General features: G+C 37.9%; 1 protein-coding gene and 1 long non-coding RNA gene across 4 annotated transcripts in view; one reads left to right on the top strand and one right to left on the bottom strand.

The window, feature by feature from the left end:
* Nucleotides 1–26,087, top strand: part of LOC310717812 — a 433,295-nt gene that overhangs the window by 6,604 nt on the left and 400,604 nt on the right. The window lies entirely within an intron of this gene.
* vipr1a (vasoactive intestinal peptide receptor 1a) overlaps nucleotides 1–26,087 on the bottom strand; it is a 39,905-nt gene that overhangs the window by 11,122 nt on the left and 2,696 nt on the right. For 2 of the 3 annotated variants that reach the window (XM_083525906.1, XM_083525905.1), the window contains 5 exons: nucleotides 20,257–20,344; nucleotides 17,018–17,122; nucleotides 6,775–6,878; nucleotides 6,053–6,162; nucleotides 5,409–5,538 (listed from right to left, as the gene is read on the bottom strand). In XM_083525906.1, coding sequence (XP_083382032.1) covers nucleotides 5,409–5,538; nucleotides 6,053–6,162; nucleotides 6,775–6,878; nucleotides 17,018–17,122; nucleotides 20,257–20,344 — 537 coding nt within the window. The remainder of the gene's footprint in view (nucleotides 1–5,408; nucleotides 5,539–6,052; nucleotides 6,163–6,774; nucleotides 6,879–17,017; nucleotides 17,123–20,256; nucleotides 20,345–26,087) is intronic. The other variant, XM_083525907.1, reaches the window with a different exon arrangement.

Genomic DNA, 26,087 nt, shown 5'->3' with positions numbered 1-26,087 from the left:
AAAAAAACCAAAACAACAGACACACTTTGAACATGTTACAAGAACTAGGGCTGGGCGATATATCAATATAGCATATAACGAATGAAGAATGATACAAGCAATACAGTTTTCTGAGATATCGTTGGTAATTTTTATGTTTACTGATTACAAATGTAACAAATGCAATTGATTACTTTTTTTTAATCCTCCTGTGTCTTTTTGGACATATCGTCAAACTCGATTTAGCATTTTTTTTTTTTGTTATAATCATAATATACTTTTTGTATCCTAGAACTGTCCTCAAGAATTGTGATATAATGTAATATAATCATTGCAAAATGTGAGCCATGTGAGGCTAACACTAACGTCCATCTGTCCTACCCAAAATCATTTCAAAAAAGTGTCTAAAAAGTGATATTGCGAACGCACTGAAACGTGACAGAACATTTATTTTAATAATTATAATATATAAATAAATAATAAAATGTATAATAATATTTCTTTTGTCTATTCATTGAATGTATCAATAAATTCATAAGAGATAAACTTATAGACACTAACATATACATTTAAATACATAAATCAAAATGTCACATGTTAGCTACTGAGGTAATAATAATAAGGTAGCTAAAATATCAGTTCATGGGGAAAAAATTCCAAGCTGAAATGTTAGCTTGTTTTGTATAACTCCCATTAAAAGAATACCAGAAGTTGCTCATGTATTCTGACTGACTCCTTAAATGACAGTAGTTTATATATTCCACATCATAAAGACTAGCCGTCTGCGCCGTCGGAACAGCCACATCAAACCCTGGCACATATTTGTTCAGTTGCTTTAGAATAATGGACTGATCTGGGATCTGCTTCGTCTTTTCAATTCCGTCTGTTTGATCAGCCTTATCGGTTGTTATCAGCGTGGCTTGGCATATCAGAAATAGTGCCATAAAGCCTGAGAGCTGTGCGGAACATTTCTAGAGCACTTTAATCAGGCGTGGCATGTTGACCAGTGTTGGATGAGTGGGTGAGTTGGAGGAACTGGAGTGTTTGCACATCGCCGCTGTGACAGACGTGACGTATCCTTCTGGCTGGGCGACGCTTAGAGTGTTTATACAACAGATTACCAACTTAAGCCACTCCATACCACACACACACACACACACACACACACACACACACACAAGACAAAGAAAGGAAGCTGAGGAGAAACCAATTTAAGCATTTTGTAGAATTCAATAAAACTCTCTAATTGTGCTGTCATAGGAAGTGTAATAGTGGTGCAACATGGCTTAATGTGAATATAAGATCTATAAAATCACATTTAATTCCTCTTTGATTCTCCAATCGAACATGTTATCTGGCTAGCTTTAATATGATCATGTATTAGAATGAGTGCATTGATTTCCCCAGAACCTGCAACTACTATCAGCAAACTAATCAATACTTTCTGATTAGTATCACCCAGCATTTAGCAATACTATATTATAATCCATAATAACATACAAGAATCAAAGCAAACCAGTTATGGCTGCTGCATAGCAAAAAGCAAACACAAGCTCATTACACACCCTGTTTAAGCAGAACATTAGCAACCTCTCCAAATGCTCTTAAGGATCTGGCAAACAACGATCTTCACAAAAAAGCCCGGTGACTGATTTAACACTGTTTGTTTCAGGAAAAGTTCTCTCATGATCTATAGTTGTCAGAATTTACCTTGGAGAGCAGATACTGGTCATTAAGTGTTGATTTGTGGTATGATGTAAATCAATATGATGGAAATATCAGAGAACATGTCATGTGTCATTGAATTTCACAGCACTAGCTTAGTGTTTGCATCACTCGTTCTTTCAAATTTGGAGAAGAATTACAAAGAGTAAAAATGTACCAAATTCCCAAAGGATTTCACGTAAAAACAACAAAATGTGAAAGTAGTCCTTGTCAAAAAAGTGACATTTTCTGTGTCATTTCCTCAATAAAATCCAGCACTAATCTTTGTTTTGTCTGCTCACTGAATTCAATGCATGGTATCAAATATTACACTTTTTACAACTTTTTAAAAACAATTTGTTCTACTAACAGAATTACAACATGAATTTATCAGCAGAGCTACTAAACAAAGGTATCTAGCCAAGTTGTTAGCAGACCTAGCATACATTAGCTTATCCACCGAACAAGTACTACAACAATAACAACACCACGTCAAAAAAACTTATAATTTGTAACTTTATGTTACTGAGAAACTGAGGTGACTTATTTAACACTGCATGTTTCATGCTCCATAGTCGTTAGAATTTACCTCAGAGAGTTGACATACTGGTCATTTAGGGTTGATTTGTGGTATGATGTAGTTGAAAATGATTCAAGAAGAAACAGGCTTTAGGGGAAGAAAACATCAACGTTATCTTGTTCCTTCATAAAAACCTACAAATGAAAATTTATGGAATTCGTCTTGACAATAGTGGTCTTAGAAGATCTGATCGAAAAGATTATTAACACTATTGCTTGTACCACCGTGCTTCATGTACTCTACTGCTTCCTCCAAAACTTTATTATTTTTACATAAAACTCCATACACATTTAATAAGAATGATTATTATGCATTCCAAAGGAGTCAAAGTTCTTAAAAACTGAAAAAAAGCAGTGCAGAATTCATCAAGAATCAATAATTATAAGGGCATGTATATAAAAAGGCATTAACAATCACTACGGGGGCTAAAACCAGGAAAAATAACTCTAACGCAGTGCTGTGGGTCTCCAAAGAATGGAGTTTGTCACCCGCAGGCGGATTTCTTTTCATTAGATGTCATTTGTTTGCCGGATTTGGAAAGGGCTCCTGAGAGAATATCAGTGAAAAAAGCTCTAAAAGCCTCCCAACATTGATCCCAGATGAGAAATGGATCTGTGAAAGGCGTGAGTGCGAACCCTTAAGGCTTCACTGCGGGTCTCGAATGTTATAAAACTGTCTCGCACTAGTGAAATTTAAACACATTAGCAGGGTGTAAAGCCACGGGACTAGACGCAGGGGGAAAAAATATCCTCCAGGTCTCAAAAACAAGCCAAGATAACCCAAAAAAAGTACAAATAAAACAGCAGCAGTACCAGTAATGCAGATTACATATACATACACATATACATATGTATATATTATATATTATATTCAATCAAATGTAATGACGAAGTAGGAAAAACCAGTAAACATCAACTCTGAGGTACAAGTTTTACTTGAAATAAAAACACACCTATATTGACAACTATAAAGACACCTATATAGACACAAACACACACACACACACACACACACACGGTATTGGTCAGATTTCTGAAGTACATTTTGAATTCCTTACAGAAGGTTTAACAGCTCTGGAAAATAATTTATCCTCATACTATGACCATTAACCCACAGCAGGAGCTCCATTAGAAGCCCAGTAGATCAGTAGTCCTGATATGAAGCACAATAAAAACCCTCAAGTGCTGACTGTAAATGCTGCGATAAAGCGGAAACCAATCTCTCCCAGCTCCCGAAGGACCACAAAGATGAAGCTGCTGAAGGTCAGACGTTTCCTTTAAACTAAAGGCAGAGATCTTAGAGCGATTAGTAGGAACAGTGCTAGCTTTGTATATGCTCGTTATTGAAAATCTGTGGTATATTAAATCCAAGTTTAGGCTTCATAGCAGACATTTGATGGTGATATATACATATAGTTATTTATTAATGTGGACTATTTGAAAGATGCTATAAAAATGATTAGGGTTAGGTTTACCACAAAGCGGCCTCTTAAACACATTTCATGGAATGTTCCTATAGAAAAATAATCGATTATACAGACTGAGTTACTGTTACCATCCAGAAGATTAATTCCTACTAAAATTCCTCTTATACCACAGCAGTTTGCCAGCGATTTCCTGCTCATTAAACACCACAGTGTGCTGTAAATCCATTTATCAAAGCAATGGACTATGTGGAATATGTATGAAACAAGTTTTAAATTTTTTATAGCAATACATTTATTTATATTTCTTATTTCATAACTATAACGATCACAACAACTGCTATTATTTAACAATTAATGCTTTCCTTTGTCCATATAACATTGAACCATGTTAATGATTAGATTTTGTTAGTGGTGGGCAGTCAGGGCCTGCAAAGTCTTCTCTTCTGGCCTAAACACTATCAGAAGCACTGACCTACATTTACAACCTAAATTCTAATATTTGTTCAATGAATTTGTAAAAATTTATTCCGAACAGAAGTTTATTCTCTTCATTTTGTAGTATTTCTCTTGGCTGCACTGCTTCCAGTACGTGTATGTGGAGGTTAGATTTTTTGCCTCTATGTGCTGCCATGTCAATCTAATCTGTCCAGGGCCTTAAAAATCAGTACTGCTGTCCTTTTTACCAAGGACAATATTATCGATGAGTCTGTTTCTTTAACCAATCAGATTTTTGCCTCACAGAATAGCGTCAGCATTTTCCCGTCCTCTGATTGGTTGGTCAGAGGGAAACTGTTACGGCCAAGTTCGACTGGCAAAACACGTGTGTAGCTCTGCACAACAATACATCCGAGTTAGACTTTTTAACGCCTACGGAGGAAGAGAAATCGAATTGGTCTCGGACATTCATAAAAATACATTTTCAATAAAAGCTTGACATCTTGATGCATGTCGGCCAACCCTGAAGCTAGCTAGCGTGTCTCAGCCCGGGAAAGGGTTTGTTCACCACTTCCAGACCAGTGAATACGAGCGGTACCACTGGGTTACAGCCTCTAAGGAGCGGTGCACATTATAAGTCTGCATCTCTGGTGAGTAGGTTGTATTTAATTTACATTTTTAATGTTTTTGTCATGTTATTAGACAAATATTAATTCTAAACTGCTCCAGATGTTGTAGGTGCACAGTTGTGGAGGTTTGGAGTCTTAACTGGGTTTCTTGCTTTCGTAAAATGGTTTTCACCTTCCACTTGTGAAATACCTCTCTCTCTGTAATGCCACACGTTGTTATATTGCGTTTTTGTATGTATTGATGGTTTCTATAATTGCGGTGTGATAGTGGTGGTATTAAGAGGTGGATTAAGTCGGGTACGTCCTCACTGAATGCCCCCAGGTACCAAATGCACGGCCTGCCACTGGATTTTGTGCGATTCAGATTATATGCAACATCCTCCATAATAATTCCCTGTAAATTCGTTGCTACTATAGAAATGTTAACAATATAGAATAAGAGCAGTTATATTACATCGAGATTTAATTCATAACAACATCACAGAGCAATCAGGGCTGTTCAGATGTTTAAAAGCGTAATGAGACACTGTTTTGTTCTGAAACTGGTGAATGTTTGTATTAAATAGTCATGGTAAATAATTAAGATTTCAGATGTTTAGTCACTTTCATTGTTCAATTAACATAACATTAAAGTAAATTTGGAAAAACGTCTTACAGATCCAGGATTGCAGTCGTCTGGATCCACCTCATAGAGAGCCACGTCCTTCATTATGACCGCGATGGCCTTCAGGATGAATGACAGGAAGAGATGGATGTGAATGTAGTTCCTCGTACAATGGAGCTTCCTAGACATAAAACAACACGATTGTTTATCTCATAACTATATATCATTTTTGTATTTATGAAACTTGCTTTATTTCTGGGACACATCACTGTTCTGTCGCACAACAGAATCACTCAAGAGAGTGCCCACGCGGCGAACATCTGGTGTGTGTTGTTTTCATTCGAGAGACCGCAGCATGCGCGAGACCTGTTTTTCTGTTTAATTGACTGTGTGATGCTTTAAAAGGAAAAAAAGAAAGCTACTTAAGACGTGTCCAGCGAACGGAGGTGTTTTATAAGAGCCATCTCTGTGTGATGGGAAAGAGATAGCATAAAACTCGTTTTGTAAGTGATGACAGAAACCTGAATATGTGACCTGAATAGGAGCCATTTAAAGCTAATCGTAATGTGAAGGTTTTAACGGATATTAAAACGTGATCCTGTGACGCTTTGCGACCGTGCTGAGGAAATCAAATGACTGAATAACGCACCCGGATTGATCTGGCCACACGTCTGTGAAATGCCGCAAAAAAATACCTGAAAAAGCACAGAATGAAGATGGCGATGACGAGGGACGCCAGAGACACGGCGTGACCGATGGTGTATCCGATCCTCACAGAGCGCAGGAATTCACCGTGAGAGAAATCCTGCACATAGAACACATTCAGAACTATATACAGGTTGAAAATATAGGTACAGTATAGATATGTATCAGAAACCAAAGCAAAAATAAACACTTGGGGTATGCAATTAAAGGATAAGACAAAAAAAAAAAGTCATGGTTACCACCTTAACAGTGGGTGTTTTTCTATTCATAGCACTTCACAAATGATTTATTCATTGTATACAAAGCCACCTCTGATAAACCAAGACTGGTGAGGAAAGCCACAGTGAGGCCAACAGTTAAATGGAGTGAGAAGAGGAGTAAAGGGAGGAAAAAGCAACCATTTCAAGAACTCTGCAAAAAAAGGGGACTGTATGTGAATGTGTTTAAGACAAGAAGTTTTAGGCATAAACCTAATGCTGTCTGTACGTCAAATTCCACTATTGATACAGTGCGATTTGGTGTTGGAAGCATCATGATTAGAGGATGTTTTGCATCATTTCAACCCAAGACTCATCTCAGAATTAAGGGGGTGGTGTTATGAAGCAAAATACAGGAAAGCTTTTTTTTTTACAGACAACCTTCTAGTACAACTTAGTAGTAATTAAAACCCTGATACCTATAAAGAATGAACACATTATTAAAGCATACGCACCATGTCCACTTCAGTGAAATTGAGGCTATAGCCGCAGTTCTGAGCGCTCACGGCGGGGTCGATGTTCGTCCAGCCGTCCTCTGTGCATACCCTCAATATATTACCTACAAAAACAAGCCACGGATTATCTAAAGATTACAAAAAATGTATACTTTTTTTAAGCAGGAAACCATAATACAGCTAGTTTAAAGAGAAGTTGCTAAAAACAGCCTGTAGATACGTTATAATAATCCTTCATGATTTTTAAATAGAACAAGACACAGATTGCTCTCAGCTTCCCAATGTTGCCATCAGTAACAGTTCCTTTAAGGTTTGCAACAGAGGTTTTTGTTATTGTTGTTAAATTTGTTGTTCCTGAGTCGTGACAAAGATGATAGTCCTGGACAAAAATCCTGTTAAATGCGCCTGGAAATCAGAGATGAGAAATTTCTTTAACTCCAGGGTAGTTCTCCTCTTTTGGTGAAGAAAGCACAAAAAAAAACTTGCTGACTAAGGGAAGTGGCTAGGGAGGGCAGCAGGAAACTTTATGCTACTTTCAGAGAGACTCAGGAGGTGAGAATTTGTCCTGGACACTGCCTGCTGCTTTTTTTCAATTTTTGACTGAAAAGGTCAAAGCACTCCACTTCATAACTAATGCATTTTTGCTTTAAAACTTTGATTCGGTGGACTTAAATGGATTTTCTAACCCGAGTTTGCACCGAGTTTCCAGCTTTCTTAAATGTCACCTCCAAGAACCGGCTCGAGTCCAAGTAAAGATTTTCTCATTAAAGTTGAGCTAATGGGTTACTTTGCTTTTGAAGGTCTGTAGAATTCAGCGCAATTAGTGAGACAAATTAATAAACAAGATGAATAAAACATTGTCTTTTAAAAAAATCTCTTCTAATTAGAGCTTACTCCTGAAGTTCATGAGAATCAAAGCACAGAAACTAGTTTCTGTTTTTTTGAGATTTATAATTTTTTATTATAACTAATTCTTTGTACTGCTGGACAAACGGATGGTATGACAAATGTAGAGTAAATTGGACTTTTCGTATTTCTTAAAATTAATTATATGTTAAAATCTTATTAAAAATGATGTTTTTCTTGTGCATTACCAAATTCCCCAATTATGCAGTGCATTGTAGTGACTATGTCAAGTCAAGTCACGTTTATTTCTATAGCGCTTTTTCCAACAGACATTGTCTCAAAGAATTTAACAGTCAAGGTGAATGATGTGTATTTATCCCTGATGAGCAGCCGTGGCGACTGTGGCAAGGAAAAACTACCTTAGATGTTATGAGGAAGAAACCTTGAGAGGAACCAGACTCAAAAGGGGAACCCATCCTCATTTGGGTGACATTAAGAGTTTGATCATAAATTTTTCAACAATACAGAACACTGGAGAGTGGGAACAAAGAGATGCAGCTTCTTCCAAATTATCCACAACATATTTCTTCTTTTTAGCTTTTCCTAACCCATCTGACTGTAACCACTTTTCCATTTACATTTATGGCATTGGGCTGATGCACTTATCCAGAGCAACCTTAAAATTATCTCATTTTTGTAACTGAGCAGCTGAGTGTTAAGGGCCTTGCTCAAGAGCCCTGCAGCTTGATGATGCTGGGATTTGCACTCAAGATCTTCCAATCCAAAATCTACCATCTGACTTCATACAACATAGTTCTTGGATATCTAAGACATCAGCATCAACACATCTGGTTTAAAATGCAGCCATGTTATTATTCTTATGAGGGATAAAATTCTCAAAATGCTGAAATGCAGAGTAATTAGGGATAATGAGCACCATGTGAGAATCATTAACTCCCAACGCAACAAGGAAACAACAGCTCATGACGCTCAGGAGTGATATGTTGTGATTAAACATAAAACAAATTCAGTATATTAATAAAAAAAATTCTAGCCATAAACCCAGCCTCTGGTTCCTCAGTCTACACTTTTGTTGAGCAGTGTCCTTTAACAGCAAAACCCAAGTGGTTTATTCCTTATATATCATACATACAATAATTATAATTTCACAGATCAGATTGAAAATTTATTCAACATGGATTCTGAGGTAAAAGTTGTAGTTTCTGCACAGATATCAATCAACGCCAAAGTTTCACCTCTTAACTAAAGCTGTGTCAATATTGAACACAGTGAACAGATGATTTATTATCATGATGTTCCAGGCAGCTATTTTTTTGGTGATTAAAGAAGCTGGTCAATAGAGAACATTCTCTAAATGCTTGGAAAAGTCTGACATTGGAGGTATCGCTGGATTTCCTCAGCAGCTGCTGAATCTCTGTCTCCCCACATACAGTAGAATGTTTTTAATTGATGAAGGTCTCATTTTGAGTTTCAACACACGCTTAATCAGTGAGAGACGTGATGCAGGCTGTAAAAAAAGGTTTGCTTATGGAGTTCGATTTAGATAGATAGATAGATAGATAGATAGATAGATAGATAGATAGATAGATAGATAGATAGATAGATAGATAGATAGATAGATAGATAGATAGATAGATAGATAGATCGATAGATAGATCGATAGATAGATCGATAGATAGATCGATAGATCGATCTCAGGAGTATAGACCAGGACTATGTTTCCCACAAAGCACTTCACCTCAACATACCATGCCATACCATGTTAATTAGCATTATATATGCACCAATCAGGCTTAACATTATGACCCCCTGCCTAATAAATTCAAATTCTAATTTAATATTGTGTTGGTCCCTTTTTGCTAAACAGTCGTGGCCCATCGATCATTAACAGCATGAACTTCTTCAGCAGTTTGAGCTACAGGAGCTCGTCTGTTGGCTCGGACCATATGGACCTGCCTTTGCTCCCCACGTGCATCAATAAGCTTTGGCTGCACGTGACCCTGTCGCCGGTTCACCACTGTTCCTTCCTTGGAGCACTTTTAATAGATACTGACCACTGCAGACCAGGAACAACCAACAAGAGCAGCAGTTTTGGAGATGTTCTAACCCAGTCGTCTAGACGTCCCAATTTGTCAAACTCACTCAAATCCTTACGCTATATTCATATACACAAACACACCGAACAGGCATAACCTTATGACATTATATAATGTGTGTGTGTGTGTGTGTGTGTGTGTGTGTGTGTGTAATTGTTTAATATATGCATGCAAACTATTGCCTAAGAGCTTTATCTAGCATAAATTAAACAACTATAATATACAAATATAGTCTAATTAAGTAAGTAACTCTTAATGTCAATAACTGAAAACAAATCACTAAGTTATTCTATTACATCATCCTATCACCCAGCCCTACAGTAATGTAAACTACAATGTGTTATTTTACAGATGTACATGACAGAAGCCAGATCATCTCTGGCAATAGGGATTAGACAGAAATTCTCAATAAAGAATCTGTTGCTATTACGGTCCACACTGTTGACAGGATTTGCTCTGAACTGAGACGTTGCCAGAGGAATGCTTTCATCAGTTTGAAAAATGAGAAATAAAAGTTGGGCATGTTGTGTTTTTTTAGTGTGAGCTTTGGTTAAACACAGGGCGCAGGATGAGCGAGTGCAGGCAGTGGAACTACCAGTTTTTTACAATCTCACAAGTGCAAGAAAGCAAACTTGTAACAAAATTCCAAGAACATATCGTAACCGGTGTCATTAATCACTACATATGCACTCAGACCGAGTACTAAAAGTGTTTCTGCATTGCTGAGTGTTCGTGGAAGATCGGAGTGTTTAGGAGTTTCCTGAAAGTGATAGGATGGGAAGTTACAGGATGAACAACGTTTTGGAACCCTACATGAGAAGCCCTCAGATCACAGGGTTATAACAGGAGAACTCAAAATCTGGTTCCAATTTTTCCCAATATTCTGTCCACTAAATGTTGCGTTTTTTTTATTAAACTGTAGCGCGATACATAAACCATAAAAAGCAGTAAACCATCTGCTTTAAAATGTAACATTTTGTCTCTTCTGATACGCTTTTCAGCTTACTACGGGTGAAAAGAGTGGTTACTTTAGGTATCGCTCACCCATTCTCACCATTCAGTTCTGCTCTGAGCTTAATTCTTGTAGACGTTTTGTATTTACACCTAGTTATTTCTGTCTCAGCGCGTCTCATGTTCCTGTGCATATTTGTATCTTAAATCTCGCTTTCTTGTTTCGTGATTTCCTGGTTTTGACTTTAACCTGCTTCACTTGGTCTTGTCTATAGCCATGCCTCTACGTTAGAGTATATTAATAATTGTCAGACCTATTGTAATAAACAAATAAAGTTAACACACTTACTTCCTGCCTGTATGTATATTATGATTCTTATTAACGCATTATCAATCATAATTCTTATCAGGCATTAACTAATCCAATGGATATTTAATAGATTGTTTGCGAACCACCACATGAAAGGTGCTTTTTTTGTCGGAAAGTGATTCTTGATCTCATTGTGACACCTAGAATGCTGAAATAAAAGATCATTGATATTGTATCTCATTTCTCTACTAAAGTTTTTGCAACACTAAGTGTGATTCTTTCATTGCAAGCAGCTGAACTGAGATGTGCAATGAAAATTCAATGTTTTCTATAAACAAGCACCAAAGGTGGAATTCATTAGTTCATTCATTTATTCATTTATTGATTTATTGACGTACCGACGTGTACTTAAGGTGGTCATTATTCATGCATGAATTCCCAATATCCACGTCCTAGTTAATGTTAGTTCTTTGTTCATTCATGATTAGTACATGCATTAACTCTAATATTAAATTAATTCAGATATTAGTGAATCATTATTCATGTACTGTTATTCCCAGTTAAATCTGAGAAAAGGTTGGGCTGCACAAAATAAACAACCGACAGGACGTTCCATCTGATACAAATTAAACGAGGTGTTAATCACATGCACGAGAAAAAGTTACGGCCTGTTGTTGTAGCGCAATCTAATAAAAATATGAAGGTCAACCCCCAAACAGCCATCTTCACTAATCACTCTGACAGTTCCTTCTCGCTGGCGTGGCAGTGATGTGAGGAAGCAAGCTGCTTTTACAGGCCAAGATATGACCATAGAAACTCCTTTGTTCATAAAAAATTAATGGCTGTCTACTGTAAAGCTTCTGGGTAAAAAGTTCAGACGTGTCAGGACACGCGAGGATTCGGCCCCCCTGGATTTATGACGTGTTCCCGGATTTGAGTGGCTCTGTGTTTCGTAACACTTGTTTTCAATTTCGTTGTGCGGCACTACTATTTGCGTTTAGCTCGAGGTGGCTGAACATTTAACATCAAATGTCTTGGACATTAAACAATAAACTGAACAGACGATGAGAATTGATTCAACACTGCAATTGATTTTGCGAGTGAAGGCTGAAGCAGCATGCAGAATTAACTCAAATAACGCTGACAAACACACGATGAAAATATTTAACATTTTCAATTTCTGGTAGTAAATAACTTCACTTTTTTAAAAGTTAAATCAATAAAGCAAAACTGTGGTCTCTTCCTTCTGAAAACCCGGCTAAGGTAATCGATTATGGGCATATTATTAACAATGGAAATTAGCTTGCTAACAAACCAAACTAGCTTGCTAGCTAAAGTCAGCCAAATCACTACAGTAAAAACAAACACTTCCAGCACTTATTACTTACACTCTAATAAAGTAACTTTAATAATGCAAGCAGGTGTGATGTTATGTGAATATGTATGCTATAGTTTTCCACCCTGAATAAAGCAAATAAACTGGTTTAAACACAAGATATAGGATTTTGTGTTATTTTGCACTCTGATCCACAACTCCATATTTCAGTCACTGGTGTACAGTGTTATATATGTTATATAACAGAGATTAATAATGATTAGCTTTGACATTGAGCCGAAATCTTACAGAGGAAATAATGTTATTTGTAACACACATTCCCTCAATCACACTCCAAACTTTTAAACCCACTTTTTCACTCCTTTGCATTATTTACATTCTTACAATGTTAATTACTGTGGTTGATTAACTAATTAACAATTAACTAATTTCTGTTTTTGGCAATTCCCTTCCACTGTTTAGCTCTCCAAATAACACGTTAGCTAATAGCCTGGTTAGAATGTGCTTCTTACTGACAAGACACATTACACGAGCCTTCTGCTTAGGAAAGAGCTTTCTACCATCTTCTTCATACACGTACATGTGCTCAGAGATGCTCACAACTCAGTACTCCGAGTTTTGTCCTCTCTTGGATTCTTTATAATTTTTTTTTAGACCTTTTCTTCTGCTGGAGGACAGGTTGCAGTCAGAGAATCAAAAAGTTTGGTTGGAGAGCACCTCAGAGCTATTTATCACCAACATTTGGAATCCAGACATGTAAATATTTCCATGTATGCTTTATATTCGTAACCAAACTTTTTACCAGACGATGTTGTAAATTCATAAAAGCTTCCATGTCTAAAAAGCTTTATGAATTTTTCTAAATTTTGTACCACTAAGGCCGGATTTTCAGGACGACATTCCTGGAAGGTTAAGAAAGAGCCAAGTTAAGCCAAATATTAATCGCTCAATCTGTTTGTTATAAATTTTCCGGTAAATTTGCTTTCTTCCTCTTTAATGACGACAGCGAGATCGTCAATCGCTTAATAACATATGCGGCTTCATCCTCTGTAAAGTGCAGCACAACATTCCATCGATTCTCCATCTGCTTTTCCCATCATTACTCCGAAGTGGGCTGATTATATCGTCAGCTCATCCCACCCCCACGTCTACAGCAAGATTCTCATCCAATCACATCTGGCCAGTATCACCGATCTCCAGAGGCTTTCGACATTGGGAAGATAAATCCTCACCACTTTGCCCTGAAGCACCTAAATCCCTCAAGCCCTGTTCGGAATGAGCTTTGTAAAAAACCCTCTCAGAGGCCTGTTTTACAGGCAAATCTTGTCCCTTTCATCAAGAAGGAACCGTAACCTGATAGACATTAAGCTATAGCTGGACTGGGTTTGTAAGAAAAACATAAAAATTCAAAGGATCTAAAAGAAGAGCGTTTATATAGAGATCATGCTAATAATTACATGCTAATAACGCACACAGGAATGTCTATGGTGGACATTTCAGTGTGGTCCATTGGTTTGGTTTCTTGCAGGAGCTTTCTATAAAGAGTTGTTTATTAAACATTTTTATAAGCAGGAATCTAAATACCAAATTAAATTGTAATATATAAGAAAAAATTACATTTGATGTATTTATATGTTGAAATTTTAACATTGGTGAAGCAAGTCTTAATATCGCTTGTTACAGCAGCTATAAAAAAATAGTTCTCTCACTTTTGCTTGAAGTTAATGCGAATCAGAAAATCCAACATCCTCTGTCCTCTGAAAGTTGCAGCTTTACTGTTACAAAGCATTGACAATGGAGTCCCCTTCCAAATGTTGCATAAATATCTCAAAAACTAGACTTACATCAATGAAGATCTATTACTTCTTTGTTAAATAAAGCATTTAATCAGTTTATTATTAGTTAGTTAGTATATTACATGGAGCGTCATTTAAGCTACGAACTTGTATCACAAAAGATGTACCGTAATTTCGGTCTATAAAGTCTATAAAGTCTATACAAATTTCACTGAATTTGACTACACTTTGTCTACTTTGAATTTGTCTACACTGAAACTAATGAACTTCACACAGGCTTTAACGAAAGACAGTGTCTGTTACACGGTGTAACGGGTGAAATATGTTGTGGCTCCTTTAGGAGCAGAGCGGTATTTTGGGAATAGCCTGCCGCCGCATTTTGCCAGTAATACTGCATGTGTGCAGGGCCGGGGAATATGTCCTTATTATTTTCTGATGCTCATTTCTAAGTTTCTTTGACTAACCCATAACGCTGTTGCCAAGAAAAATAAAAAAGCATGAGTTTTGGAAACTTGTCTGTGCTTATATGATTTCTGTTGCAACTGGATTTAGCGAGCTCTCCTTTCACCCAGACTCAACGTGCTACAACGGCTTGTATCCAAACAGTAGCCTAACAAGAAAGTCATTGTTTACTGTCTTCCTCCTTCCGTGGAAATTTTTTCTCCCGAAGCCGTGCAGCTCAGAACACAGATGAGGTGCGTTTTTTCGTTTCCGTTCGAAAATTTAATTGGTCTAATGTTATGGGGTTCAGTTTTTTGGCTTGAAGTTTGTGAAACCGGGAGAAACCCAGGAAAAATTCATAAATTAGCCGCTTCGTTGTTTAAACCGAGGGGTTCAAAACGTGGGAAAAAAGTAGTGGCTTATAGTACGGTATTATTAATATAAACGTGATTTGCAGCTGCATTAATGAATGGCATCAAATTTTAACTATTATCTTCTGCCAACTGGATTGGAGAATTAAGCAGCATTGTGGAATCAATACCTGTGTGACTGTTGAATGTTGGAGTACAATCAAAACCATACAGATAATTTTCAGTGTATATTCCAAAAGATTTTCTTGGTCAGTTTAAAGCAAATACACCTTGACACAACCACCGAGCATCTGTACAAGTTCCTTTTAGGGAAAATCCGAAGACATCTTACTCCCAAAAAAACCTTTCCAAAGTACTCGAGGTGAATTTAAAGTCAGCGTCGTAAATCTCACAACTCCGGAAAAAAAAGATCTTTCCACTAGAAGGTCTGAGGGCAAAATCATATATAAAAATCTATTCATCTGTACTGTGTAATGATAGTTTCTTGGGAACGGGGTGAGCACACCAGAGTACAAAAGTTACATGTGAATACTGGGCAGAAAATCTAATAAAAATGATAAAGCAATTTCTAGATCAGAAACAGCTATCTTCTCCTGTTGATCTACAGCTTTGAAGAGAAAGACTGATATCATATGTGGTTCACTGATATTACATTTTTGAATCCGCACATAAACGTAAGACTTTTCTTTTTTTTTTAATTACATCCTTCAAAAAAATATCTTAAAGTCTACAACAAGCTTTTTCTCAAAAGCTCCGTCCAACACAAAAAAAAAACCAATCCGTCCAATATACATTTTGGCTCCTTCAACTCAAATCCGTTAACACGTTCACTCCTGTAAAATATTTGGGACGTTCCGCACGAGGCAGATGTTCAGCAGGAAATTGTATCACTCAAATTTCCTGAAAATCACGAGAAGAAGAAACCAATCGTTTCTAATCCCTTTCCATTAAATGATGATATGAAGTGATGAGAAAAACTGAGCTCACAAAAACACGACTGAGCATCAACTATTAATATAAAAACATACCGTTTAATAAATCATTCAAATATATTTATGCTAGTTAAGCACATTGCAGACTATACGGACAAATGTTTGTGGACACCTGACCATAAGATTGGTATGTGTTTTTAAAACATTCTATTCCATGTTTTGTTCCTATTTGTTGTTATAATTTCCTCCACTCTTCTGGGAAGACATTTCAGCATGTGCTTGTGGAGATTTGTGGAGATTCATTCAGACATAAGGTTGTTAGTAAAGTCAGGTACTGATGAAGATCTGTGGAGATTTATTGTAGGTCAGGTGAGGAGGCCTAGGGTGCAGTCAGTGTCATTCATATCCTAAAGATATGCAATAGGGTTAAGGTCAGAGCGCTATATCAGGAGATCTTCCACTCCAACCCATGTAAAGCATATGTTCATGGAGCTGGCTTTGTACACCGAGGCATTGTCATGCTGGAACACGTTTGTAAAGGGTAAAATTTCATGCTACTCCATCCTAAGAAGTCCTTTACAACTGTGTGACTCAAACGTTTGGAGAGAAAACATTTGGCTGGAAAAGTCAGCTGTCTCAATACATTTTGTCCATATAGTGTACAGTAGATCTACACTAAAACACCAAGCGTGATACTTTCAGCCCTGTCACTTATTTAGGAAACGATAATGTTATAAATGATGTTTTCTTAGAGTTCGTTTTTCAAAATGATGAGAGATAAATAATTATTCTGGACAAAAGAGACAAAAATCATAGTATTGATTAGTATTTGAATGCATTCATTTCAATTTCAATTTATTCAAACTGTCTGCTCGACATTTCTTGACATGAAGAAATCTATCAAGAAAATCAAAGAAAAAAAAAAAATGAAAATAAATAAATAATCGAGAAAAAGATTAAAAATGTGTGTTCTGCACACAATCACACAATCCAGCACAACAACATCCACAATCCACTAATTCTGAATAATTTTTTTAAACTGCCTAAAAAAATGGGGAACTGTCTATTTATTCACAAAAACCCCTACAGAATCCATCTAAATCCAGTTCTTAGCCATTTTTTCGATCACACTAATGGTGTTACCTTCCCGGTCACTGACATGAGTAAAGTATTTGGGGCAGGGGATGGTGACCATCTGTCCAAACGACGCCGACGGCCAACACGCAAAGTCCCACTCGCCACTGCATCCTGGGGACAAGAAGGTCAACATTGTATTAAAATATAAACATCTTAGAGAGTGAACATTAAACTTTATATATGGTTTTAAATAAATTAAAGCCCATTAAACCTACACTGTATGGACAAATGTTTTTGTGGACACCTGACCACAAGACTGGTATGTGCGATTTGAACATCCCATTTCACATTTAGTCCCCATTGTATTTTATACCAACTCACCAACCACTCTTCTGGGGAGATGTTCCACTAGATTTACGAGTGTGGTTGTGGAGATTTGTGCTCATTTATCCACAAGAGGACAGGTTTTAGAATCCTAGTTCTAGTGAATGGAAAACATTGATTCTACCACCTCCAATGATATACAATAGTGTGCCACTGGCTTTGTGGTAACATTTTGAGCAAGAACTATATATGATGGGGAGTGGTGGCTCCAGCGGTTGAGGCGCTGGGTTGCCGATCGGAAGGTCTGGGGTTCAAGCCCCGGTATCGCCAGGCTGCCACACTTGGGCCCTTGAGCAAGGCCCTTAACCCTCTATGCTCCGGGGGTCCCTTACGAGGGAAATATCAAGGTCCGTGACGTCGGAGTGACGTGGGGCCGCCTTCCCGTGGGCTCACCACCTGCAGGAGGGACCGTAAGGGACGGTGCTGTGAGGATTGGGCAGCAGTCGAAGGCGGGGGCCTGCTTAGACTGCTGCCTCCGCGACCCGAATTACGGATAAGCGGGAGAAAATGAATGAATGAATGAACTATATATGAAAAGTCAGGTGTCCTAAAATATTTGTCCATATTGTGCATTTTCTGGAAAATTATTCAGGAAGCTATTATTCTATTTGCAGATCATTTTGTTTCTTTCTAGTAATAAACGCTTAAAAGTAGCAAAACTCCCTGCCAATAGAACAAGAAACCAGGTTTGTGAACAAGTTTGAAATGACAAAAAAACTCAGGTTTAATTATCCCTTTGATTTATTATAATCTAAAAATAGGAAATAGTCAATAAATGTGACTGTACATTTAAGCTATTCTCATTTGGTTGTCATTTTTACAGTGTAAACAAATCACTGCTAAATTAGTTAAATTAATTACTTCAAATTCTGATCATCTCTCTGTTATCACTTGGCCAAATTCTGCAAAAAAAAAAAAAAGCTTTCGATGCGATTTGTCCAGAATGATCAGAACATGACGCTGTTGAATTCTCATTTCTGTTCGATCAGAAGGTTTAATACGTCACACAGTATATTTTGCGTATAGTAAAGAGCATATTGATCACTAACAATTTGTTTGAGAAAGGTTTGTGGAGAATCTCATAATAAAGTTAACAATTTAAAGATGGCGAATGCTAATGTTATCTCGAAGGAGCTTTATTATACCTGTATAAAAGGAATCTCTGAGATCAGCAAGTTTCAATTGAAACTAAACAACTGTGTGAGAAAAGGAACTTGTGGCGGTTCCACAGCAGTAAATGCAAAGGGATATGATTATTATAATGTGCATTTCTTACACCAAAAAATTGAACTGTTGACATTTTGCTGTGCTACAAGAGGAATAAAAGACTTTAGAACATTAAGTAAAATTAAGAAACTTGGTAAAGATGAAATTTGGTTCCGAAAATTACATTTACAGAATTTTAGTAGGCACAGTAGACACTGTCTAATATATACGACTGCACAGCTGAGGGTTAAGACCCCTGCTCAAGGGGATTAAAACTTATGACCTTTCGATGATCACTGAGCTAATTTCCCTTCTTGCACTCTCACACACCACTGTCACGTTGATCATTTTCCTATAAACACTGCGACACTGTTTTTAATTCCTTACTTCCCATGCCACTTATCCTTTAAGAACGGTACATGCGGTTCACGCCGATGCCAAAGCAATTATTTTGGAGATTATGCACACGAGCTGTAACGAACAGGACAATTTCTGGCGCATCACCCTGGGGGAATTCTGAGCTATTTTATATTAAAGTAGGGTTCCACTTAATAAAAGATAAACTTTCGACTGCCTCCACTTGTCATTGCTTCAGCTATTAAAAATGAGTATCAGTAGATTAGTTATGTCTGGCCGAGAGAATGGGCTCCACTTCACTCTGATTAGCTCCGTCCATGGGACCGACAGGACGCCTTCTATTAAACGTCAACAAACCCAGATGTGCATTTAATTCACTGCAGCTTGCTGTCCTCACGTCTACTGCAGCAGTACAGACATAAAGCCTGCAGGCACTAAAGGATGCAGAGAGATTTAAGGAATTATGGAGGAACTGCTTCTGGCACTGACCCACCTGGACAATCTCAAAGGATTTCTATTGTACAGGATATTTTAATTCAAAAGAAAACAGCAATAGAAGAGAAATTCAGAAAGCATCGTCCGAATGACGGAATTTATACTCATAGAAATGTATACTAATAGAGCTCGTAGAGCTTTTATCCATTTATTATTACTTTCAAGGTTTTAAAATGTCTATAAAACCAGTAAATTCTTGAAAGCACTTATGTTGTAGCAGCTGTACCTAGCTGTTCTATCACCAGCCTGTTTTTTTCCTGTCTGCTTTATACACACTATATGGACAAAATATATTGGGACACCTGACTTTTCCAGTCATATGAAGTTTTCCCCCCAAACTGTTACCACAAAGTTTTAAACACACAGTTGTACGTCTTTGGATGTGGCAGTAAAATGAGATTTACTGAAGTTTACTTGAACTAGGAAACCCAAACCTGTCTCGGTGCAGCAATCTAGCTCTATGACATTGGTTGGAATGGAAGATCTCCTCCTATGAAGTTCTGACCTCAACCCTATTGAACACCTTTGGGATAAATGTGAACGCTGACTGCACCCCAGGCCTCCTCACCTTCTCACCTACATCAGTACCTGACTTTACTCACACCCTTGTTATATGAATCTCACATAAATCTCCACAAATCTCACTCTAAAATCTAGTGGAGAATCTTCCCAGAAGAGTGGAGATAATTATAACAGGAAATATGAAATAAACGAAGAAATAAAAACGTGTTAAATATCCTGTACTGTCACTCGTCTTTATTTATGCAGTATAATATTTCCCTCTGTCACACACCACCACGGAAACTCCGCTAATAAATATGCACAAACACAAATGCCATTACAATGCAAAAAACATAACCAACCTGATGTGACATTTTCCAACTCGGCCAAGCACTCATCTCGCTCCATCTCCAGGTCCATCTTGATGTCGCACATCTGGACTGATAACATCTGGCCAAACAGATAAGACGAAGGTTACGGTATTTGGGGCGACTTGCTTTTTCATTGACATTCACACAAAAGGTTAGAGATGACATCATTTTGGGCGACGAACGGAAATAATTCCCTACTGAGTGCTGAAAGTGCTGCAGCGCGAGTAAAGGAGCATTAGGTGTGTTTCTGGGAGTGCAGAATGTTCTAGTTCCTCTGCAGTACCACTTCTGCATTCACATGAATAACATCGAGCAGAATACTAATACTGCGTGGCTCTTTTAGTAGCCGTTTAACCTAACATTTATCAACAGTTTGACATTTAAACTATTATTGTGGAGGAATCAATAGGCTTGGGCAGACTACACACACACACACACACACACACACACACACACACACACACACACACACACACACACACACACACACAAACACACAAACACACAAACACACTTTATTCACATCCATTACAGGACTAGTTACAACAATAGTGTATTATTATACTGTATGATTTCACACTTTCATGACATCCAGCAATGTTTATTGTATTTATATGTTACCAGAACTGCCAATCTTTATATATTTTGCAACACTCTAGTCTTTTTCTCCTCAATAAAAAAGGGAGATGAAGTGCGTATTAAACTGGTTTGATACAGACATGTTTTTACGCAACTCTCCAGCATTAACTAACAAGCCCCGCCCACTTCCATTTCACCCGCTCTCGACTCTCGCAATGCACTTGCTTTCAGTCTAAATGGATGTATAGTTTAGTTAGGAAACGACAGACAAGTAAAGTTGAAAATATTTAATCATTAGGGATTTCAAATACAAAAAAAACCCCCGCAAAAAAATACGGAAAGTTTGACATTAAGATACGAATATGTATATAATAAAAAGCTATTTCAATTTGAAAAGTGATTAAACCAAAACAGTAAAAAATGTCAGCCATGTGGACAAAAGACAACCGATTTGTAAAATGATGGTGTAGTATAATTTGTCTTGTCTTTTATTGTGCATTAGTACAAAATCATCCGAAAAACTCTCCAGTCGAAAAGCAAAAGTCTTGAGAGTATCTGATTTTTTTAATATTTAAATATTTGACTGATATTGAACCTCAACACTGCAATAACCATCAACACAACGGCCTCTTTAACATGCCAGAATGTAGCAAAGCTCAAACAAGTCGACAAAACAAGACAAAGTAGTAAAACAATCTTTCAAAAAGGGATCCTTAACAAATTAACATAAAATGACAATATCGTGTCACACAGTAGAAGAACCGAACCGTTAGTCTTCAATGGACAAATCAAATAAATCATTTTAGATAAATAAATATTCGGAGCTGAATGTGATCTCAGAGCGGGGATATTGTGATTCAACAAAAACTGGTTCTTAAAGATTCTATAATTTATTCAAGCACTTTCTGGACTGAAAATGAGGCCAGCAGAGCTAAAAAGTTTACAGGCAGCAGATGCGGTTCGGGAAATATTGAGCGTTTTGTCAAATAAAATGTAGTGTACATACAGTGGGTACGTAAAGTATTCAGACCCCCTTACATTTTTCACTCTTTTTTATTTTGCAGCCATTTGCTAAAATCATTTAAGTTCATTTCTTTTCCTAATTAATGTACACATAGCACCCTATATTGACAGAAAAACACAGAATTGTTGACACTGTTGCAGATTTATTAAAAAAGAAAAACTAAAATATCACATGGTCCTAAGTATTCAGACCCTTTGCTCAGTATTTAGTAGAAGCCCCCTTTTGATCTAATACAGCCAGGAGTCTTTTTGGGAAAGATGCAACAAGTCTTTCACACCTGGATTTGGGGATCCTCTGCCATTCCTCCTTGCAGATCCTCTTCAGTTCTGTCAGGTTGGACGGTAAACCTTGGTGGACAGCTATTTTTAGGTCTCTCCAGAGATGCTCAATTGGGTTTAAGTCATTGCTCTGGCTGGGCCATTCAAGAACAGTCACAGAGTTGTTGTGAAGCCACTCCATCGTTATTTTAGCTGTGTGCTTAGGGTCATTGTCTTGTTGGAAGGTAAACCTTCAGCCCAGTCTGAGGTCCAAAGCACTCTGGAGAAGGTTTTTGTCCAGGATATCCCTGTGCTTGGCCGCATTCATCTTTCCCTTGATTGCAACCAGTCGTCCTGTCCCTACAGCTGAAAAACACCCCCACAGCATGATGCTGCCACCACCATGCTTCATTGTTGAGACTGTACTGGACAGGTGATGAGCAGTGCCTGGTGTTCTCCACACATACCGCTTAGAATTAAGGCCAAAAAGTTCTATCTTGGTCTCATCAGACCAGAGAATCTTATTTCTCACCATCTTGGAGAACTCCATGCGGGTTTTCATGTGTCCTGCACTAAGGAGAGGCTTCCGTTGGGCCACTCTGCTATAAAGCCCCACTGGTGGAGGGCTGCAGTGATGGTTGACTTTCTCCAACTTTCTCCCATCTCCCGACTGCATCTCTGGAGCTCAGCCACAGTGATCTTTGGGTTCTTCTTTACCTCTCTCACCAAGGCTCTTCTCCCCCGATAGCTCAGTTTGGCCGGACAACCAGCTCTAGGAATGGTTCTGGTCGTCCCAAACGTCTTCCATTTGAGAATTATGGAGGCCACTGTGCTCTTAGGAACCTTAAGTGCAGCAAATATTTTTTTGGAACCTTGGCCAGATCTGTGCCTTGCCACAATTCTGTCTCTAAACTCTTCAGGCAGTTCCTTTGACATTAATGATTCTCATTTGCTCTGACATGCATTGTGATCTGTAAGGTCTTATATAAACAGGTGTGTGGCTTTCCTAATCAAGTCCAATCAGTATAATCAAAAATTTCTGGACTCAAATGAAGGTGTAGAACCATCTCAAGGATGATCAGAAGAAATGGAGAGCACCTGAGTTAAATATATGAGTGTCACAGCAAAGGGTCTGAATACTTAGGACCATGTGATATTTCAGTTTTTCTTTTTTAATAAATCTGCAAAAAGGTCAACAATTCTGTGTTTTTCTGTCAGTATGGGGTGCTATGTGTACATTCATGAGGAAAAGAAATGAACTTAAATGATTTTAACAAATGGCTGCAATATAACAAAAAGTACAAAATTTAAGGGGGTCTGAATACTTTCCGTACCCACTGTATATTGAATCATAAATGAAGTAGTAAACTTTTACTCATAACTTTGATACTCAGTAACGCTAGAAATTCGCCAAAAAATTGTCTAAATATAAATTAACAAAGTATTTTTTTTTTACTAAAATACTTTACTCCACTGTCTATTATACTCCATGGATGACCAGGTTACCAATCAAAATCTGTATCAAGGATCTGTATGTTGCTTGAAAAGTTGATATTGTGTTTCATTTCATTAAAACTTCCATCGTCATCGCCTTGGATTCCTTCACAGCGCACTCTACAAGCATGGTGAAATTTATCATAAACACTCAGAGGCTCTTCTTAGTGCCGTAAATTGTTTTCCCCCCACACTACTGGTAACCGCAAAGGAGACTCATATGTCTACACATCTGAGTCCAAACCTTTGATTTGAGCTACACAGCTGGACTAGGTACACCCCAGAAGAATACCGATGACTCACTCCACTGCAGGCTTACTTAATCTTCTCTCTGTTACATCCTGCTTCTCTTGATGTGTCAATACCTGTGGTCATTTTGGGAAAATATCAATAAAAAGCACATACAGTGAGGAAAATAAGTATTTGAACACGCTGCTATTTTACAAGTTCTCCCACTTAGAAATCATGGAGGGGTCTGAAATTGTCATCGTAGGTGCATGTCCACTATGAGAGACATAATCTAAAAAAAAAAATCCAGAAATCACAATATATGATTTTTTAACTATTTATTTGTATGATACAGCTGCAAATAAGTATTTGAATACCTGTCTATTAGCTAGAATTCTGACCCTCAAAGACCTGTTAGTCTGCCTTTAAAATGTCCACCTCCACTACATTTATTATCCTAAATTAGATGCACCTGTTTGAGGTCATTAGCTGCATAAAGACACCTGTCCACCCCATACAATCAGTAATAATCCAACTACTAACATGGCCAAGACCAAAGAGCTGTCCAAAGACACTAGAGACAAAATTGTACACCTCCACAAGGCTAAAAAAAAGGGCTACGGGGAAATTGCCAAGCAGCTTGGTGAAAAAAGGTCCACTGTTGGAGCAATCATTAGAAAATGGAAGAAGCTAAACATGACTGTCAATCTCCCTCGGACTGGGGCTCCATGCAAGATCTCACCTCGTGGGGTCTCAATGATCCTAAGAAAGGTGAGAAATCAGCCCAGAACTACACAGGAGGAGCTGGTCAATGACCTGAAAAGAGCTGGGACCACCGTTTCCAAGGTTACTGTTGGTAATACACTAAGACGTCATGGTTTGAAATCATGCATGGCACGGAAGGTTTCCCTGCTTAAACCAGCACGTATCCAGGCACGTCCTAAGTTTGCCAATGACCATTTGGATGATGATTGGTCAGATGAGACCAAAATAGAACTTTTGGGTCATAATTCCACTAAACGTGTTTGGAGGAAGAAGAATGATGAGTACCATCCCAAGAACACCATCTCTACTGTGAAGCATGGGGGTGGTAGCATCATGCTTCACAGTAGAGATGGTGTTCTTGGGATGGTACTCATCCCAAGAACACCATCTCTACTGTGAAGCATGGGGGTGGTAGCATCATGCTTTGGGGGTGTTTTTCTGCACATGGGACAGGGCGACTGCACTGTATTAAGGAGAGGATGACCGGGGCCATGCATTGCGAGATTTTGGGGAACAACCTCTCTCCCTCAGTTAGAGCATTGAAGATAGGTCGAGGCTGGGTCTTCCAACATGACAATGACCCGAAGCACACAGCCAGGATAACCAAGGTGTGGCTCTGTAAGAAGCATATCAAGGTTCTGGCGTGGCCTAGCCAGTCTCCAGACCTAAACCCAATAGAGAATCTTTGGAGGGAGCTCAAACTCCGTGTTTCTCAGCGACAGGCCAGAAACCTGACTGATCTAGAGAAGATCTGTGTGGAGGAGTGGGCCAAAATCCCTCCTGCAGTGTGTGCAAACCTGGTGAAAAACTACAGGAAACATTTGACTTCTGTAATTGCAAACAAAGGCTCCTGTACCAAATATTAACATTGACTTTCTCAGGTGTTCAAATACTTATTTGCATCTGTATCATACAAATAAATAGTTTAAAAATCATACATTGTGATTTCTGGATTTTTTTTTTAGATTATGTCTCTCACAGTGGACATGCACCTTCGATGACAATTTCAGACCCCTCCATGATTTCTAAGTGGGAGAACTTGTAAAATAGCAGGGTGTTCAAATACTTATTTTCCCCACTGTATTTGTGTGTGCAGATGTGGATAGCTGGATTTATTTCATGAAAAGGGACATTTTTTATAAGCAAGGACATCGCCGCTGTCTTTGTACTAAACCAACTAATGATAAAAGTGGTTGCCATGGCGTTTCATCCAGCAAAGAAAACTATGACTAGTGTAAATGATTTCTCTATTCCTCTAAAAGCTCAAAAACTCACCATGTATAGTGCGTGTGAGTAATATGGACAGATAACGCCACAGTAACGCCATAAAAACAATACTCAAAAATAAATACACTGGAATGCAGAAATAACGAAAAAGAATGAATCAAGTGATGGCGTGTGATACTGAAGCAGCTCTGCGTCCTTGGTTCTCTCAGTGGAGTGATGTATGGCACCGTATACATTTACACACTACA

Source organism: Silurus aristotelis (genome assembly GCF_946808225.1).
Source record: "Silurus aristotelis genome assembly, chromosome: 22".
NCBI classification, from domain to species: domain Eukaryota; kingdom Metazoa; phylum Chordata; class Actinopteri; order Siluriformes; family Siluridae; genus Silurus; species Silurus aristotelis.
The sequence above is the reverse complement of the archived record's forward strand: the minus strand, read 5'-3'. Positions and strand labels throughout refer to the sequence as shown.